Here is an 18641-nt window from a genome sequence, read left to right on the forward strand (position 1 = left end):
TAAAGCAAATATAATATCAAAAATAATATACGATACATTACTTCACCTGACAGTAGTGTTTGGCGCCAAAATAAACATGGAATTTGATACAATAACATAAAGTATACACTTATTTAAGGTTAGCATGGACTTGTCATCGATTTAAGATGCTCCAGCGTAAGATTTTAATATTATAATGGGGATTGTATAGCATGCCTGTTTATCATAATTATGTATTAGTTCAACAAGCGGTGCAAGCGTATTGTATAGCCATTATGTGTTTTACATGCTAGCGCATTTAAAAATCCCGTTTCAAATACATTGTTGACAATCATTTTTTAAACAACTAAATAGAACTGAAAAACTTAAAAACAGTATACCACACAGATCCGCTGAAAAACGTATACCACACAGATCATATTACTGTAAGAATAGTTTTCTTGAATTTTGTTTCGTAAATAAATAACAGAAACATGAAAATGGATGCAAAAGGATATAGTGTAAGCTCCGCCCATAAAATTTATTTCTTAATTTCACCAGAGGTGATGTTTTTGTGTAAAAATAAATGTCCCCACACTGATCCTACCCTTTTCTAACCGTTCAAACGCGCGGTTGCACTTTACTGAAAAAATACTTATTTGTTTTATAAAATCATGATAGAAAACTCTCATGAATGAGCGGGCTCTCCACTTTATCCCATTAAAATTGGTGACATATTAAAAAAGTTATCCTTAAAAATCTTACCTTCGTCGCGCTTTTGTTGATATTTTACTCCCCACACAGATCTTAAAAAGTCACGTGGTATAGGCACCGTGACATCGTTAGAGATTAACCATTAGCACATTCACATAATCATGTCTTAGTCAATAATGTCTTCCCTTGCGATTAAGTGACCGAGTACAATTCTTCGAGATGTTTTTTAACGCATAATTTTAACAGGTCACAATTTGTGTCGGTTGAACATGCAGAGAATAGTCCGGAATTCCTTACACGGATCGCGGATCAGTGTTACATCCTTTACGCTGTGCACAGACGCAGTGATGTGGCCAACAGTCAAGGTGTTTCTCTCGAATCAGCCAATGAAATATTTGAATATATAACTATATTTATTATGAGTCTCATCATGGTTTCACATACATACAACAATTATTATTTACTAACAAGGTTTGTCTTGCGGAAACATAACGGCATCGTTGCGGCCGTTACAGTCGAACTCTTATGTATTCGTAAATCAAGTTCTACAATTGCGAACAAGTTTATTTCTTCTGAAATTGTTACCACGTTCGACAAAGAACTATTCTGTGATCTTCAAGTTGGAAAAAGTCAAATGCTTGTCGGTTATTCCATTTTCAAGAAAAAAAGTCGAGTATTGTGCGTTATTCGTTTTATAAAGGATATTGAATTCAAACGTGCCCGTGCGTGTATATAACGGCAGTGTCAATTTCCAAATGGAACGTTTTCAGCTGAAATTGGAACTGTTTATTATAGTAAAATATGGTGTTTAAGGCTATATAAAGTGTGTTTATGGTGCGAATTGTGCCTCACTGTGCCAACGACAAGTGAAGTGTTGTTATTCCGAGGATGAAACGCTAACATTCTTGGAGAAATTCAAGTCGATTTATGTCGGTTTGACATATTTCACCTGTTGCAAGACGACGAAAGGCAGACACCAAGCGTGTATTCAGACAAGACAGGCGCTACCGCATGCTCTGCGGTGTGCTGACACGTTTATCACATCCATAGGATTTGTGGATAACAATGCGTTTGACATTAGTGTAAAATCAGACGACGATTAGTTATTAGGAGTTTCAAATTGTTTAGGCCAAGCAATTTTGTGCTTTGTTTATTTTCGGCCTATTATAAATACACATTGGTGTGACTAAAGTGGAACTGTATAGGATCTTCAAAAACCGTTATATCTAATAATAGTATAATAGTAATAATTTGTAATTGTTAGGGCAACCGTATGTCTGACCAGTCTTTTATAAGTATTTTTTGGCTTGTTAATTTTACCTTTACTTATTTTGTTGTTTCTTTTTGTTTGATCTGAATGTGTGATGTTAATTATTCTCATATTCTATGCATTTATCTACACCATAATGACCGCTGTGTATGATATTGAGCATTTCACGCCTCAGTTCAGTCGGAATTATGATTTTTTGACCTTTTATTATCAAACCATCAATATAACAAAGTTCATCTGTCATATTCCAATAGTCTAAAATGATCGGTGGACAATCTTTTCTGACCTTAGGCCAACCGTCAAGTATTGTCTGCCTGAGTATTTGTAATACTGGGTCTTCAGAGGTGTGTTTTCGAACATCTTCAAGTTTCGTCAGTCTACGGAAAGGTCGCAATGACCATATGAACGTGAACATTTGTGGCCTCAGATAATTCAGGGTATGTATCACTCATATAATGTCTACTCAGCGTGTCAGCTAATGGTATCTGTGTACCTGCTTTGTGTTCTAATGTCATGTCGTAACCTTGGACATGCAACATCATGCGTTGCAACCTTATTGGAGCTGCATTAATGGTTTTTTTCATGATTGCTATCAATGGCAAATGATCAGTTTCGACACTGACCTTTCTAACATAAATATATTGTCTGTATCGATTGAGTCCGAATGTAATAGCGAACATTTCCTTCTCAATTTGTGCCCAATTAACCTCTGCTTTAGTAAGCGAACATTTCCTTCTCAATTTGTGCCCAATTAACCTCTGCTTTAGTAAGAGTTTTCCTTGCATATGCAATAATGTTGGTCATTAAAATTATGTGTTCATTAATCATAACTCAATAAGTTTGTATATACTTTTATTGCGTGTTTGACACCATGTCATAATGTTGGTCATTAAAATTATTTGTTCATTAATCATAACTCAATAAATGTGTATATACTTTTATTGCGTGTTTGACACCATGTCATAATGTTGGTCGTTTAAATTTGGTGTTCATTAATCATAACTCAATAAGTTTGTATATACTTTTATTTCGTGTTTGACACCATGCCATAATGTTGGTCATTATAATTATGTGCTCATCAATCATAAGAACTGCATAATTTTGTATATACTTTTATTGCGTGTTACTGGTTCGATGGCTACATGTGAAGTGAAGCAAACATACATTAGTACAATCAGTATCAAATAAATCAAGGGAAGTAAATACTACATGGTAGATATATATAACATCAGCAAATGGATCAAGAGTTAATCATCTTAATATCATGACAGATGAAGACTAGTTTTTGAAATTAAATATACATAATAGTCAATACATATATTAGACGTTACATAGAAATTTATATCTTTTGCTGATATAAAAGTTTAGAAGACAAAAGCCATGAAAACAGTTTATTTTCTTAGAGGCATCCCTTTAAGCCTTGCGATCTAACTTGACCCCTAATATTCCAAGCCCCCTGAATTGCACATAATCAGGTATACTTTTTTCTACCGCCCGCAATCAACTATATACACGTATTTATAACCACTATGCTTAAAAGAAGTTTAATGAACAAAAAATAGGGTAAAAAAACAACAACACAGTTATCATGTTTTTCGGTCATATCTCGAATACCATACAACATTTCCTGATGAGTATTTCGAATTTCTGCCTTATACTATCTTTGTAATGAAATATATGGTTTATAAGTACGTTAATTGGCATTATAATACTTTTTGGTGGTATTTTTAAACTAATGTAACCGCAAATTCCTGTCTTGGACGACATCTTCGCTTTTTAGATTTTCCACAATGTAACACATTTTTACAAAAAAAACTAATAATTAAACAGGAAAATTAATTGTGAATATGAATATATAACTTTAGAGTTAGCGAAAAGGGTCATAACATCTTCATGGGTTGTCCGGTTCAAAAAATATTTTTGCATATTGAAGAACAAAGTCAGACCTTTCCAAAGGTATCCGTAATGTTGGAGTCACGTGACCCTACTGAAGATTATTTTTAATTTACTTTTTCTGATTGTGCATGTCAAGAAGCACTGTGATTCCAGGAGACCCCTTAAAATCGAAATTTTCATTTCAAGCGATCATCTTTTGACCCCGATATTAGTTGTAGGATATGATGCCTCTGAACATTTGCGACCCTCGGAGGGATTGAAACCGCCCACGCTCTAAAATTTATTACCTTGATGACCTTTACCCAACAGGTTAAAATCGGGCAGCTTTGGTGAGTGAATCCCAGACTTACATTCCTACCAAGTTTCATTAAAATCGGTCGTTTTTTCTGTCAGTAAAACGACCACATGTAGACTAATTGGACGACAACCGATTGGCATAGGTCATTATACTTGTAGTTTCTATGTCAGGGTCAATAACGGCTTCATTGACATTATGTCCTGGAATACTTTGGGCATTGGACGAGGAAGAGTTAGTAAAGGTCATAATGTATGTAAATATTTCTTAAGCTGCTAAGTTCTTAAGACTGTTGTGACATGAATACAGGACGACATGGACGGCAATCAGTTGATGTAGGTCACAATCTAGTTTTTATGTAAGGGTTCCCAATGGCTATAGTTACATAATTCAATGGGCGACAGCTAGTTGATATAGGTCGTGATCTAGTCTGGATGTCAATTTTCCTAAGAACCATGGTGACATGAGTACTAGACTTACTGGACGACAAGCAGTTGGCATAGGTCCTTATCTTTTCCGAAAGTCAATAATTGCCTAATGTTCCAAAGTCATAATAACATAATGTACTGGGCTATTTGGACCAAAACAGTTTTCGTACGTCATGATCTAGTCTTTGTCAAAATTCTAGAGGGCTGTAGCGACATAATAAGGTACTGGGCTGCTTGGACGACAACCCGTTAGGGAGGTCAGCAGTCATTGTTAAACTTATAACACACTGAATTTACATAAAATGTATATGTTTATTGGTTTTCGTTATAAACCATCAGTACATGCGTTGGTCTACATGTACACTACCTTTGTTTAAATGATTTTTGTGTGTGTACTAATCAACAAATATAATTTATAATTATAACAATGTTGTTTTGGTTCTAAATATAGTGCATCAGTACATTATCTGGGCTGATATAACCTATCCATTAATTCAGAGGACATGCTTCGGCCTACATATTACACCACCGATACAGATATGGTCATTATTGGCAACGATAAGTCGATAAGCCAATATACATGCATCACTTTTTTAGTTAGTCAATTTGCCTACATGGAACACACTAGCTTGATATTATGATAATATTCTGCATCGATCAGCCTATATAAGTACACTAGCTGGGATGCATATAACACACGGTGTTGGTTACTGTTGTCAAAATTATTCATGGAATATATATATATATATATATATATATATATATATATATATATATATATATATATATATCTGATATGGTAAAATGGCACTTTGGTGATATAAACAAAGAAAAATACGTGTACACCGTTTATTAATTAATACTATTATTTCTTATTGCAAATCACACATAAGACGAGCTCCATTTTCTAGCATACAAAATGGCATTTCAACCCACATGATTTTTCGCAAACCAATTTTGCACAAACAAGAGGCCAAGAGTGCTCTGGGTTGCTCACCTGAATACCTTGCAATCTTAAAATATAGTCTCACTGGCAGGCATCATTGACTACTAGGAAAATATTTTTTTTACATGTAGACCTTGTGGTTTAAGAGCAAACATATTTTTGAGCATAGGATTAATAAATTGAACAATCTTGGTGGGGTCCACTGGATTATAGTTTATGCCATATATCTTTGCTGCAAGTCTTGTGGTTTCAGAGAAAAAAATATTTGAAATTTTTACTATATATAAATTATTAAAAAAACATTTTCCCCGTGAACAGGGTAAAATTTTGACCCCAGGTGCAAAATTTGCACATTCTTCAAAGAGGTCCACTTGATCATATTCCATGGACGACAACCAGTTTCCGTAGGTCAAGAACTAGTCTCAACGTCAGGTTTACTAAGGGCTATAGAGACATAAGTAAAGGATAACTCAGACGACAACCAGTTGCCGTAGGTCTTGATCTAGTCTCAACTTCAGGTGTACTAAAGGCTATAGTGACATAAGTAAAGGATTACTTGGACGACAACCAGTAGCCAAAGGTCATGATCTAGTCTTACGTCAGGTGTACAAAAGGCTATAGTGACATAAGTAAAGAATAACTAAGACGACAACCAGTAGCCATAGGTCATAATCTAGTCTCAACGTCAGGTTTACTAACGGCTATGCCATAAGTAAAGCATAACTCAGACGACAACCAGTTGCGGTAGTTCATGATCTAGTCTCAACGTCAGGTGTACAAAGGGCTATGACATAAGTAAAGGATAACTCAGATGACAACCAGTTGCCGTAGGTCATGATCTAGTCTCAACGTCAGTTGTACTAATGGCTATAGTGACATAAGTAAAGGATATTTGGACTACAACCAGTTGCCGTAGGTCATGATGTAGTCTTAACGTCAGGTGTACTCAAGGCTATCGTGACATAAGTAAAGGATATCTTAGATGACAACCAGTTGCCGTAGGTCATGATCTAGTCTCAACGTCAGGTGTATTAAAGGCTATAGTGACATAAGAAAAGGATTACTTGGATGACAACCAGTAGCTGTAGGTTTATATGATCTAGTCTCAATGTCAGGTGTACTAAAGGCTATAGTGACAAAGGTAAAGGATAACTCAGACGACAACCAGTTACCATAGGTCATGATCTAGTCTTAACGTCAGGTGAACTAAGGGTTATAGCGACATAAGTTAAGGATTACTTAGAGGACAGCCAGTTGCCGTAGGTCATGATCTAGTCTCAACGTCAGGTGTACTAGTGCTATAATGACATAAGTAAAGGATTACTAAGTTGACAACCAGTTGCAATAGGTCATGATCTAGTCTCAACGTCAGGTGTCCTAAGGGCTATAGTGACATAAGTAAAGGATAACTCAGACGACAACCAGTTGACATAGGTCATGATCTAGTCTCAACGTCAGGTGTACTAAGGGCTATAGTGAAATAAGAAAAGGATAACTTAGATGACAACCAGTTGCTGTAGGTCATGATCTAGTCTCTACCTCTACGATCAAGAGTGCTCAGGTGAGCTAAAATAGTTATTTTGAATTTGATTAAAATAAAAAATTATATAAAATCAACACAGTCTTTTCATATCAAAATGTTCATTACTGATTTGAAAATGAGCTAACATATTGTTAACAATTTCCCCCAAAAATATTAACCTCAACACATAAATGAAGATTGGCAGTGGAATTAAACACAATTATCAATAGATGCAAAAAAAATATTCATATGATGTACATTTTACAATTTATTTTTAATGTGTAACTTTGTTATAGACTGTCATTTAATGTTTAGTAGGCCACTTTTATCCGAACGTTAAAAGTCTATTAAACAGAAGACCTGTTCAGATAAAATTTTACTTTAGACTTAATACTTCATTGACAGTGTTCGAGTTTGTATGACACATTAATAAATAATGAAATGAATAGAAATCCTCCCTTTTACACCTTTATCTAGACTACTTATTTGCAAAGGAAACAACAGATTGTCCTAAGCAGAGGCAATGATATAAATATAAACGAAACATAAAAGAAATTAAAGCAAATTAATTAAAAAATACATGTGTAAAAAGAAATGCTCGACATTATGCATTAATCTAGACTACCTTTCCGAAACGGAACAAAAGTTTCAATAATGTTAATATAAAAGCGAATATTACACAAATCACAATGCTTGATTTATAAACACAATTATAAAACGAAAAAACAATCAATAAACAAGAGGGCCATGGTGGTCCTATATGGCTCAACTGACCAATGATTTTTCTACAGACTGGAACTATTTTGCAATTAACAGAAGTACCATCAGAACACGAGTCAAGCCAAAAAGCTGATCTCAAGGCATAGTGACTTTGGAGAAATTTTTTCAAGGTATCCTTATTCAAAACCCCCAGAAAGTGACCAGTTTTGACCTGAAGTTTTTATCAAATGTTAAAAATCTGGCCATGCTCTTTAAGACGACATGTTATTTTGCTATTTAAGTCTAAAAATAAACGATGTGTTTGTCAGAAACACAATGCCGCCTACAGCGCCACTTTGGACCTTTGACCTTGAAGGATGACCTTGACCTTTCACCACTCAAAATGTGAAGCTCTATGAGATGCACATGCATGCCAAATATCAAGTTGCTATCTTCAAGATTGCAAAAGTTATTGCAAAACTTAAACCAAGTATGGAAAGTTTGGTCCTTAGCCGGAGAAGATTTTAACCTATTTTGTAGACGACCGCTATTTTAGAAAATTTGACCACAGGGGTATAAATTGAAAAATCTTGGTATAGGTACACTGGACCATGTTCTATATCTAATATGCAGAAAGGCTCGAGAGATCACAGAACATTTCTTAATTTTCCTTTACAGGATCCAGAAAAGTGTGACAGTATGACACACAGAGCGCAAACCATAGGTCCCCTCAGGTTTCACTAGAAGGGGACTAATAAAACAAGTCATTTTTGAAGACATCAAAATGTTCTTAAACGTACACATTTATACATACTTACACATCACTAAAAAAACAACATAGGTTCACTAAGAAAACAGCATATTTTAACAAGCATAAGGACATAAGGACATCTATAATTATGCCAAAGATCTTTAAATTTCTGGGTGGGTTCCCAGCTTTTTGTATGAACAAAATTCCCTGACTTTTCCTCTGAAGGAAATTAAAAATTCCAGGATCATTATTTCAACCTATTTCTTGTTTTAGACACCCTCAATTAATAGCAGTTGAAGACACTTACATGAATTATATTTATGTAATTTTGAAGCAATGGCCTCCCATCTCCCCTCACAGGAATCCTTTCCTCGCCTTAACATTTATTTTCATTTAATGTTTGTTTTGCAACAATAATTGGAACATATTGTTACCGGTAAGTAATTAAACATTTTCAAACAGTAACAGATCATAAGTTCTAAGAGAATGTTAATAAAGTATTACATGTAACTTATCATAATGATGTTTGAACAGTACCTCGAACATCAGTATTACAAGATTCAATGTAATTCAAACTCAGAAAGTTCCGAGACCTTTTGCAGAGAAGCAGATAGCTTACTAATGCTCCTAGACCCTTTGCAGAGAAGCAGATAGCTTACTAACAACACATTTCTGCTTCTTAATGTTGTCTTCCACTTCATTGGCTTTCTGCCTCAAGACACAAGTCGGAAAAGTCTGACGAAACAAAATTCCCTGATTTTTCCCTGATTTCCGAAACATTTCCCCTATTCCCTGACTTTTCCCTGACTGGAAAAAGTAAAAGTCTTTTTACAGGTTTTCACTGATTTCCACCTTAATCCTTTGACTCATGTTTTAAAATTGTTCTTAGTGTTGGATAGTTACATGAAAGTCCTTCATTTGTAGGTTAACCTGCACGTATAAAATTGACTTGCGACAGCAAATTCACGCCAATATTTTGCTTTGGGTTGTTCTTGGCCATATTATGCGAGATCAGCGTAGAAACAAACAATGCCTGTTGCAACACAAGGCTAAAATTAAAATGCATGTCTGTCGCAAACAATACAGGATATTAATTGATTGACTTTTGAAATATTAGTTTTCTGTATCAGATGGTCAAAAACAAATGTAAGCAATAACACAGTAGAGGTATTCAACACAAACATTCAAGCCCAACTTGTTGTCTGGAGTTCCTTCCCCTTTCACTACGTAACTTCTTTTTCCGAAGTAAAAGAAGCAGGGTACCAGAATAGCCCCACTTGTTTTTTTTTTTTCTTAATGGTCAGAAGCCTTTTTTTAATAGATCTTTCTGTACTTTTACATTCAAAATCAACATTTTCATAGGATGTGTTCAATGACAATGAAACCCACATTGCAATGGCCACCTTCTCCAGAACATGCAGCAGATAATTAAGAAGCATCCTGAAAAAAAACATTAACATATTAACAAGCAAATTGGAACAATGAACATACCAAGCAAAATATAATACATAATTATTTTAAATTTTAAGGAAATTTAATACCTTTGATTCTTTTAACCTGCTTGTGGCGGACAAAATTCCGTAATTTCAATAAATTAAGGGTGGAGGTATTCACCAAACATTTCTTAGACTTAAGTCTAAGAATATTCAAAAATTCTTCAATTTAGAATATTCAAAAATTTCTTTAATTTTGAGTCAAACTCTGCAGTAAACATCTCTATCTATATTATTCTTCATATAGAACATTTTCTTGATGACATAATCACCAGTGGAGGCCTGAATATATTCAAACACTGAACACATTTTTCTTGGTTCCAAGTCTATTCTCTATTCTTAAGTCTAAGAATGGGTTGGTGAATACGGGCCCAGCAGGTCAATTTACAACAAAGATATAGACCCAACACACACTTGTGGACAGGTGTACAGATCGACAAACGTTAATAAGCTGTTTGCCTCCCTTCGGGGTATAAAAAGAATACAAGAAGATCATCATCAGATGTCTTTTGAAACATTATGATATAACAGTAAAGAACTTACATGCACACTTGCATGGCTTTTCAACATGGATGGATGCACCTCTGCACACTTGATTATTTTTTTCCCTTTCTGTTGTCGGAAAAGCTTGAGATTTTCACTTGGAAGAAACAATTTCTTTCCACTGATGTAATTTTCTGCAAACTGCATTAACATGGAATTGTATGTACATGTATGATAGAAATTAGGTATAAATACTGGAATTAGGGTCCAATAACTAGACAGCAGACTCCAAAACTCTTCTCTGTGACAATAACTCCTTTTTTTTCTTTCCAAAAGGTAATGCTAAAAATGGTCATAGATTTTCAGGTAGGTGTTGTTCAGAAGTGTGGTAATGTGTTTTCAATTATGATAGCACAACAAGAGCACCGCCTTGCGGGTGCAAACCGCTCGGCTATTTTTCATTTTAATGGTGAAGGGACCTATCTCAATACTTCAATCAAAAAGGGTGAAGGGTGAACAGAGAAAAAAATGTAGAGCATTACATTGTGAGTGAAGACTAATCACTCATCTGTTTAACTATTATTTGTTATAAAAATTAGCTATATTCTATGTATGTCAAAACATAAAGACACAAGCATGATATCAATATGAGTAAATTTTACAGTTTCCTCTTGTATTTCGAGAAGTTTCACACCTCACATTGTGTTCTGTAAATGGCTTTTTTTTTGGGGGGGGGGGTGGGTTGGTGGTGGAGAGGAGGTATAGTGTGAAGCTGGTCATTTTTAGCTGATCTTTGAAAAATAAATGAATTTTTTACGGGGGGGGGGGATCTTGGGGGGGGGGGTTCTGGGGGGGAGTCCATTGTGGTATGACCTTGAGAGTCAATGTCATTCAAAGGTAAAGGTCAAAATCAACTTGCCAGGTACAGTACCCTCATGATAATTTGACTGCTAAAGCCTTGATACTTTAGAAGTAAAGTGGATCTAAACACAAAATTTAACCAAATATTGAAAGTTACTAAGCCATTAAAGGGTCATAATTCTGTCACAATGCAACCAGAGTTATACCACTTGTCCTGTGCAGTCCCCTTATGATAGGTAACGAGTGTTCTGAATCTGAAAGCACTTGCTATGATTCTTAAGGAGTAAATTGGACCAAAACACAAAACTTACACACATTTTCAATTTCTCAGTGTTAAAGTGGCCATAATTCTGTCAAAATGCCAGTCAGAGTTACAAAATTTTGCCTGCACAGTCCCTTTATGATAGTAAGTAAGTGTTGCAAGTATGAAAGCAATCGCTTTGATACTTTAAGAATAAAGTGGACCTAAACACAAAACTTAGCCCAAATTTGCAGTGTTCGAAGTATAAAAAGGGAACATAATTCTGTCAAAATACCAGCCAGAGTTATCTAACTTTGCATGCCTAGTTCCCTCATGATAGTAAGTAAGTGTAGCAAGTTTGAATGCAATAGCTTTGATAATTTATGAGAAAAGTTTACCTAAACACAAAACTTAACCGTACGCAGACGCTCAGGTGATGACATAAGCTCATAATTTTCTTTAACAAAAATAGATGAGCTTAAAACGGGTTAGAGTGAATGAAATAGTGTTAATCAGTGTTAAACAGGCTAAGTAAGGACAGCAGTTAAAGCTTAAAACAATGTGTATATTTTAATAACTTTTAATTCAAATTCCTTTTTCTTTACCATTAAAGTAAACACTCCACAAGATGTGTTGTCAACCTGCGTTGTATGCTCTTTGGTTGTTATACGCCAGCCTGAAGGTGGCTCAATGTCTGTGCCATTAGCATGACGCATTTGAAGGAACTGACTAAAATGCAAAACAGTATAAAACTTACGACACAAACATCATTATATATGTGATCAGAACTTATAGCAAAATTTAAAAACTAACTCGTAATAAGAATGTAAAAAAAAATCTAAATACAATGAACATGCAACTTGTGTGTTGTTATTGTTTGCTTTAAACAATTGCCAAAATGTTAATCTACAGCATAACAACATTTTTATATTAAAGTCACTAAAGAGCACATTCAATAAATAATTTTTAAAACACATGTTGTAACAGGTTTACCGTTATTGAATTGCTGCTATTTTTAAATGATTAATACGTTTTATCAAGTAAAGGAATATTACTAACTTCCAAAAATGTAAGTATCGTTCTTGCTTTTCTTTCAGCTCTTCGATTGAATTTATGTAAATAAGTTCCTTCTCTTTTGGCAAAATTATCTAAAACAAATACAAACTTAACAAATACAACTAAATATGTATAAGGATTTACTTTAAACTCTTAAGATGTTTTGACCACAAGAAATACCGTTAAAATGTATTTTGACCAATACAATTCTATTGGAGATTACATTTATACAGTTGTCTAATACTGTTTTGCTTTCATACCATCAAGACCCAGTGGTAACCTTCATTTATGGTTGCAAGGCAGCACTTGTACCTGAAGATTTTACACTGAAAAAAGAAGAAATTCAAATTGTGCGAGGTGGCTCATCATTTAACCAAATGCCTTGGCAACAGTTAATAATGGTGTAATATTATGTTTGTAAAGGCAATTTCTATTAAAAATAAAAAACAAAGAATTTTTCGCTCTAAAATTGACTAATAATGGCCAACAAAATTTAGTGTTGGCACAAAAATAGGGTTGGTTGGGTTAGAAAATGCATGAAGAGCAATCTGTATGATATATTTTTTTGTTTTCACAATAAATTTAGCAATTTATATTTGGTAAAAAACTAAATGTTACATATTCAGTTGTGATATCGAGCACAAATTCCGGAAATTAATAGCATCCCTTCATCACTTAGTGATTATGTGGTCTAAAATTAATGACCTCAAACTTAAAGACATGATGGTGATTGAAGTTATGATAAAAATGCAAACATGTCTGTTTGTTAATTATTATTTTATTTACTTTCATCTGAAAAGCTTCATATAACAAGTTTGCGTAAGTTATAAATACCTTCAACACATTTAATGCCTTTTCAGGTCTGCCTTCAAAAATGTCCCTTCCATTGACAGAGTCAATGTATAATAGTTCATCTCGACCTTTTAGCAACAATGCCATGTATGCATCAATGATCTGAAAGAAAATTTGTCCATATAAAAATATAATAATTAGCAGCACTATTTAATTAAAAAAACAAGAGCTTCGATTATCAGAGGTTGTAGGAACAGAGATACCAGCTTACACTTAACAAGAAACCGTTGGAGACGGGTGATGCTCCCCAAAGTTTTTTTTTGTCACAATATTGCTAGAAGTGGCAATTTTACCAGACTGTGTCAACTATGGTTGACAGCGGTCAATTAAAGACATAGAAAGATATGATGAACTATTCAATTGTTATCGATCAGTGTACTTTCATTGACAGGTACAAGTATAGTGAAAAAAATGGTACATGTAACTGAAACAGAAAATGATGTTTTGTAAAGATAAAACATTAATTATTTAAATATTTTATAAGTTTCATGCTATATTTCGATATTGACGTGATTTGTGGTTTTATAGAAAATGTTTTTATTTATTCATGTTCAAATAAGAAACAAGCAACTACAAATACAGCATAAAAACAATGGTCGCTCATCACGTGAATAAAAAAAAAATCTGACCTACCTTCTCTATTTTTTTGGGCATGTCACAGGAAACAGACATATTTTTTATTTTTGCCTTAGTCCAGAGTATCTTGAAAATGTTTGAAGCATGGCTCGCGCACAATTAAGGGATGATTCTGATCCGGTAAGAAGTAGAGATACATCATCAGCGAATTGAGATCTGTTATATTCCATGTTTTTGATAATTAAATATTTTATTTCACAACTTTCCCTTATTTAAATACAACAGTATTGCTGCATATATAATTATGTATTAAAGCGCTAATTGAACCTCCTTGCCCCTCCTTTGACAGAAAGTGTTTGAAAAAAACATTTTGTTGTATGAAGGACATAGTATTATGCAAGAACATGGATATTCATTTTTGAAAAATAAATGGTCCGAAAAGAACCAGACCAATGTCTTCTTCAATAAACTATAACGGAAAAGTATCGAACGTTTTTTCGAAATCAATTGTCATAATCAACCTAAGTAAATATTTATCTTCAGCAATTTTCGAGTTATCGTAAAGTTATCGAGTGTTTTCACCAATAAAACGTCGTAAATTCTTCATTGTGTCAATACATTACTGTGTATATAATTATTCTTACTGGCTAACGACAATACATAAATTAATTTATTTAATGCAATTTAGTTTGAAGAAACATGATCTATCATATAATTATAATCAACGAGATTCATTTAAATAATTATCTATGAATGTGCGATTTTTCAAAGCAGTAGACATGCATGGGCTTTCATCTCAATTTTAATATACAGTTTTAGTGCTTAGTCAGAGTTTTTATCGCAGTATTTTTTAAAACTGTTTGCACTCCCATTACACCTTATCAAACCTTAAAGCTGAAACTGGACAGATTTAAAAAAATATGCTTTTTATCAGGTCAGAGGCAAAAAAGCAAAAAAAGCATCAACACACCGTATTTTTTAAAATATAAAGCGCAAGTGCTACTGAAGTCATAATCAGCCCGAAGCCCGTCAAACGTCATACTGTAATGGAATTCGTCGGAATGGCAAGTTGTGTTAACTTGTTTGTTCCGTGTAGAGATGATTCAATAATCACTTAAGGTTGTCAACGGTTGCGGAATGTTTTATATTACCGAATTTAAAGTTTAAGAAATCACCAGGCAAAACAACAATTAACATATAAATAGATATCAGGCTCAACCTTTCTGTTAGTTGTGTTATGGTTACTTTGTTCTTATTATGTTAAGTTTCAGTTGACTATTGTATGATGATCTTATTTTTTTTCAATAGATGTTGTCGGTTCAGAGTTGGAAATTTGAATGAACCCGCCTTCATTTTAAAGAGAGTATCAGCCAATCGGGTCGCATGTTACATACTGACCAATGAAAGCAATGGTTACAAAATGACTTTGGCGTTCTTAAATGAATATTTCAGCAAAAATTTAGGTTCTGATACAAAAAAAAACGCACAATAAATTACAATTAATAATGTGACGTTTACTTGATAGTTAGACAGAACAATGCTTCATAAATAAAATGACACAACATATGGGTTCCTCATAAACCAAATGGTATCAAACGCCGGTTTTGAAAATAGGCACTGTAAGGCTTCCAGACATGATGTCGAATAGGAATGACATTTGACAAATAACTAATGAGAACGCTGCAAAACATTAAGTTACATACAATTACATTAACAATCTTATTTAGCCATTAGGCTATACGAAAAACATATTAAATATATAAAGGATAGCCTTTTCAGAATCATGCTTATCTAAAGCATAAGCAAAACTTCAACATCACATAAATTAATACAGTTTCAACAGTTCCCCAGTATATTATTGGTGAAACAAGTTACACGTTTACCATTATATTGCATAGGCTATTGTAAGCCTAAGATTGACACTTGAGGAAAGGCCAAGTAAACATACAATCCACTAGTTGAGTCACAATAATATTGCATTTGCAAGTTAAACATAACCTATTATTATTTTTCATTTAACAACTACTAAGTTAATATACAAAATTAGATATTTATTATAATACATTAGATGTTTAAATTTATGGCCAGAGTTATGTAACAACTAATTTGTTTAAATACGACCTATTCTTTCCCGCTAAAAATACAAAGTCATAGCGATTGTATTTTATTATTTCTTAACAAATAGGGGCATGAAGGTTTGTCGCTGCCCTATCGTTATATAAGATATAATGCTCGGCATCAATAAAAAAAACAGTCAAATTAAGCCTAACGATAGGAAAGTAACCCGTTAATCACTATAAATCAACGATGTTAGAAAAGAGCAGTTTCGTTCCATAGTCGCCATATTTTCCATAAATAATTATCAAATATCGCAATTTTTTACGATTTTGTTTTTCCGTAGTTGACAAAACCATATTCTCCAATTTTCGGAACAAACTCAAATCTGATCTAAAATAGCGTTAGTATAAAGCCCAAGTTTATTATATTTTTATTGTTTTCATTCATGTATTAAAAATGTTTAGAAAACACACAGTTTTATATTTGGCCAAATCAGCTGTTCTGGATTAATGACCTCACATGTGTTATCCACGAACTTACATGAAATCAAAATGGCGGTTCATACTGATGGATGGTGTTTGTTAAGATGTTAATTTGGAAGACAAGATTACAATTGAAATTGATTACCTTTGATTGTTCAAACAGGTTAGGATTTAATTTATGCTTAATTACATTAAATTGATCAAAATAATATATATATAATTGCTTATAGAACTGTTCTATTGATTAAATCCACGAACTTATTAAGTAGCCTCAGGGTACCAATTCTCGAACGTTTTTTTTTTGTCGATTTTATTTAATTTGTCAAACTGTTTCAAGTTATTAAAAATAATTTAAGCTGATATTTCAGGTAAAAGACTACTCTTTCTGAAACTATAAAATGTAAAGAAAACAAGCGTTAATAACTCGATCTTACCGTTGGTTAAATGAAGTTGGTTCTGTTTACAGTTTGCAACCGGTTGGGAACCAATTATCGAACGTTCACTCAAGCAAGCCATCAGACATTTGCAACATGCACATAAACTGGTAAAATAAATTTATTTACATTGCAACTGACGTGGATAAGTATAACTAATATTAATGTTCATTTAATGAAAATACAATGCATTATATTAACAATTACGTTACTGTTTTACTCACATTGATTTAATCATGTAATTTCTTCTACAGTCTTTCAAAGTTTATGTATGATTATCAATGTGTAAATACTTTAATTTCTATTCTTCATTGCAGAACCCACATGACCACTGATCCCCTGTGACAGTACTCAAGTCCACAAGGGTCTGGTTCTTCGAGTTCAGGCATTCATAATGGAATCAGTTGAGGCATTTGTCATTTGTGTTCCATTCGTAGATTGGTCATGCACCCAGAAGAATAGATATCTTCTGCATCATCAACTGAAGACGGTTGGTTTGCAGTGATGTGTCGCACCCCGCTAATCCTTTGCCTTGTACCTGAGGTACCTGGTACTGGTACAAGGATGTCAGCAAGCCCAGCTGGAATAATTCCAAAAGTTCAACCAGACTTTCATTTGCAGAGGAGTTTCTTGGCCCATCATTAAATGACTGCTTGAATGTTTTGCTGACTGATGGATTAACTGTTATGATGCCTGTTATACGAATGGACTCAGTAATGTCAAACTGTGACAGCATGCTCAAGGCATACTTGATGAGCAGGGGTAGCTGACCTCTGGAGACTTTGGAAGCAAAGTCTCTGTGACACCTTGGCAAGATTACCCTTAAGAAGGTGCAAAATCCTCACATCCAAGAGTTTCAGCAAGTGTGTGGAATGGGGTGAAAGACAAAATAGTTCAACCTGGTTTGTTCTGGCGACATCAGTAGCCTCAGGAGTGAGATGCGCTTTAAGATTGTCCATGATAAGGAGGTCTGGTCTTGACCGGCCACAGTTGGGAATAAAAGATTCATTAAGCCACTTCACAAACAAAGAAGAGTCCATATAGCCTTTGGGGGATTTAACTGCAGACCAAGATTCAGGAACAGGTTGAAGATCTCTGGGAAGATTTTTAGCAAATATGATCATTGGTGGCAGATACCTTCCATCGCCTGAAATTGCAAGGTGGAGTGGATGTTGTGGATGTTAACATTTGCTTTTTGTATGGGTGTTGATTACCAACAACAATCACCTTTCCTTCGTCATTAGTTTCCCATTAAAACCAGTTTCATCACAATTGAAAATCTGATCAGGGTGATTCTGAAGACCGAGATACTCGATTGTATTTGACAGTAATTAAAAATAGTCAGCAACTGCTTCGGCGCTTAAAATCATCCTGCCTGAATCAGCACGGTCTGGCCTTCTTTTCTTCAATTGTGGTTTGCGAGCAAAGAACTTGCAACACCATTTCTTACTGGGTCCATGTACAAGATTTATACGGGTTGGTCGGCCGCTACGTTTGACAATTGCACGTGCAAAAATTTTCATGAGAGACAGGGTGATAGGCAATCCGTGAGAGGCCATGTACTTCATATAGTTAATAAGGCCCTGCTTTTCGGCTTCATTTAAAGAAGGATCAATCCCTGGCTTT

At 34.2% G+C, this 18641-nt stretch overlaps 1 protein-coding gene and 1 long non-coding RNA gene across 2 annotated transcripts; one reads left to right on the forward strand and one right to left on the reverse strand.

The window, feature by feature from the left end:
• The first annotated feature begins 6676 nt into the window (after nucleotides 1-6676).
• LOC127832006 (uncharacterized) lies at nucleotides 6677-7063 on the forward strand. Its single transcript, XR_008026615.1, has 2 exons — nucleotides 6677-6770; nucleotides 6856-7063. It is a non-coding gene; the product is annotated as an uncharacterized LOC127832006 (long non-coding RNA).
• A 2844-nt stretch (nucleotides 7064-9907) lies between these two features.
• Nucleotides 9908-18256, reverse strand: LOC127831404 (uncharacterized). The gene is made up of 8 exons (XM_052356390.1): nucleotides 18243-18256; nucleotides 17554-17821; nucleotides 13448-13567; nucleotides 12874-12939; nucleotides 12617-12705; nucleotides 12163-12286; nucleotides 10516-10656; nucleotides 9908-9919 (listed from the first exon to the last, which is right to left on the reverse strand). The coding sequence occupies exons 1-8, from the start codon at nucleotides 18254-18256 to the stop codon at nucleotides 9908-9910; spliced, it is 834 nt and encodes a 277-aa protein (XP_052212350.1).
• Between the last annotated feature and the right edge of the window lie 385 nt (nucleotides 18257-18641).

This window comes from Dreissena polymorpha, chromosome 5, assembly GCF_020536995.1.
Source record: "Dreissena polymorpha isolate Duluth1 chromosome 5, UMN_Dpol_1.0, whole genome shotgun sequence".
NCBI lineage: Eukaryota > Metazoa > Mollusca > Bivalvia > Myida > Dreissenidae > Dreissena > Dreissena polymorpha.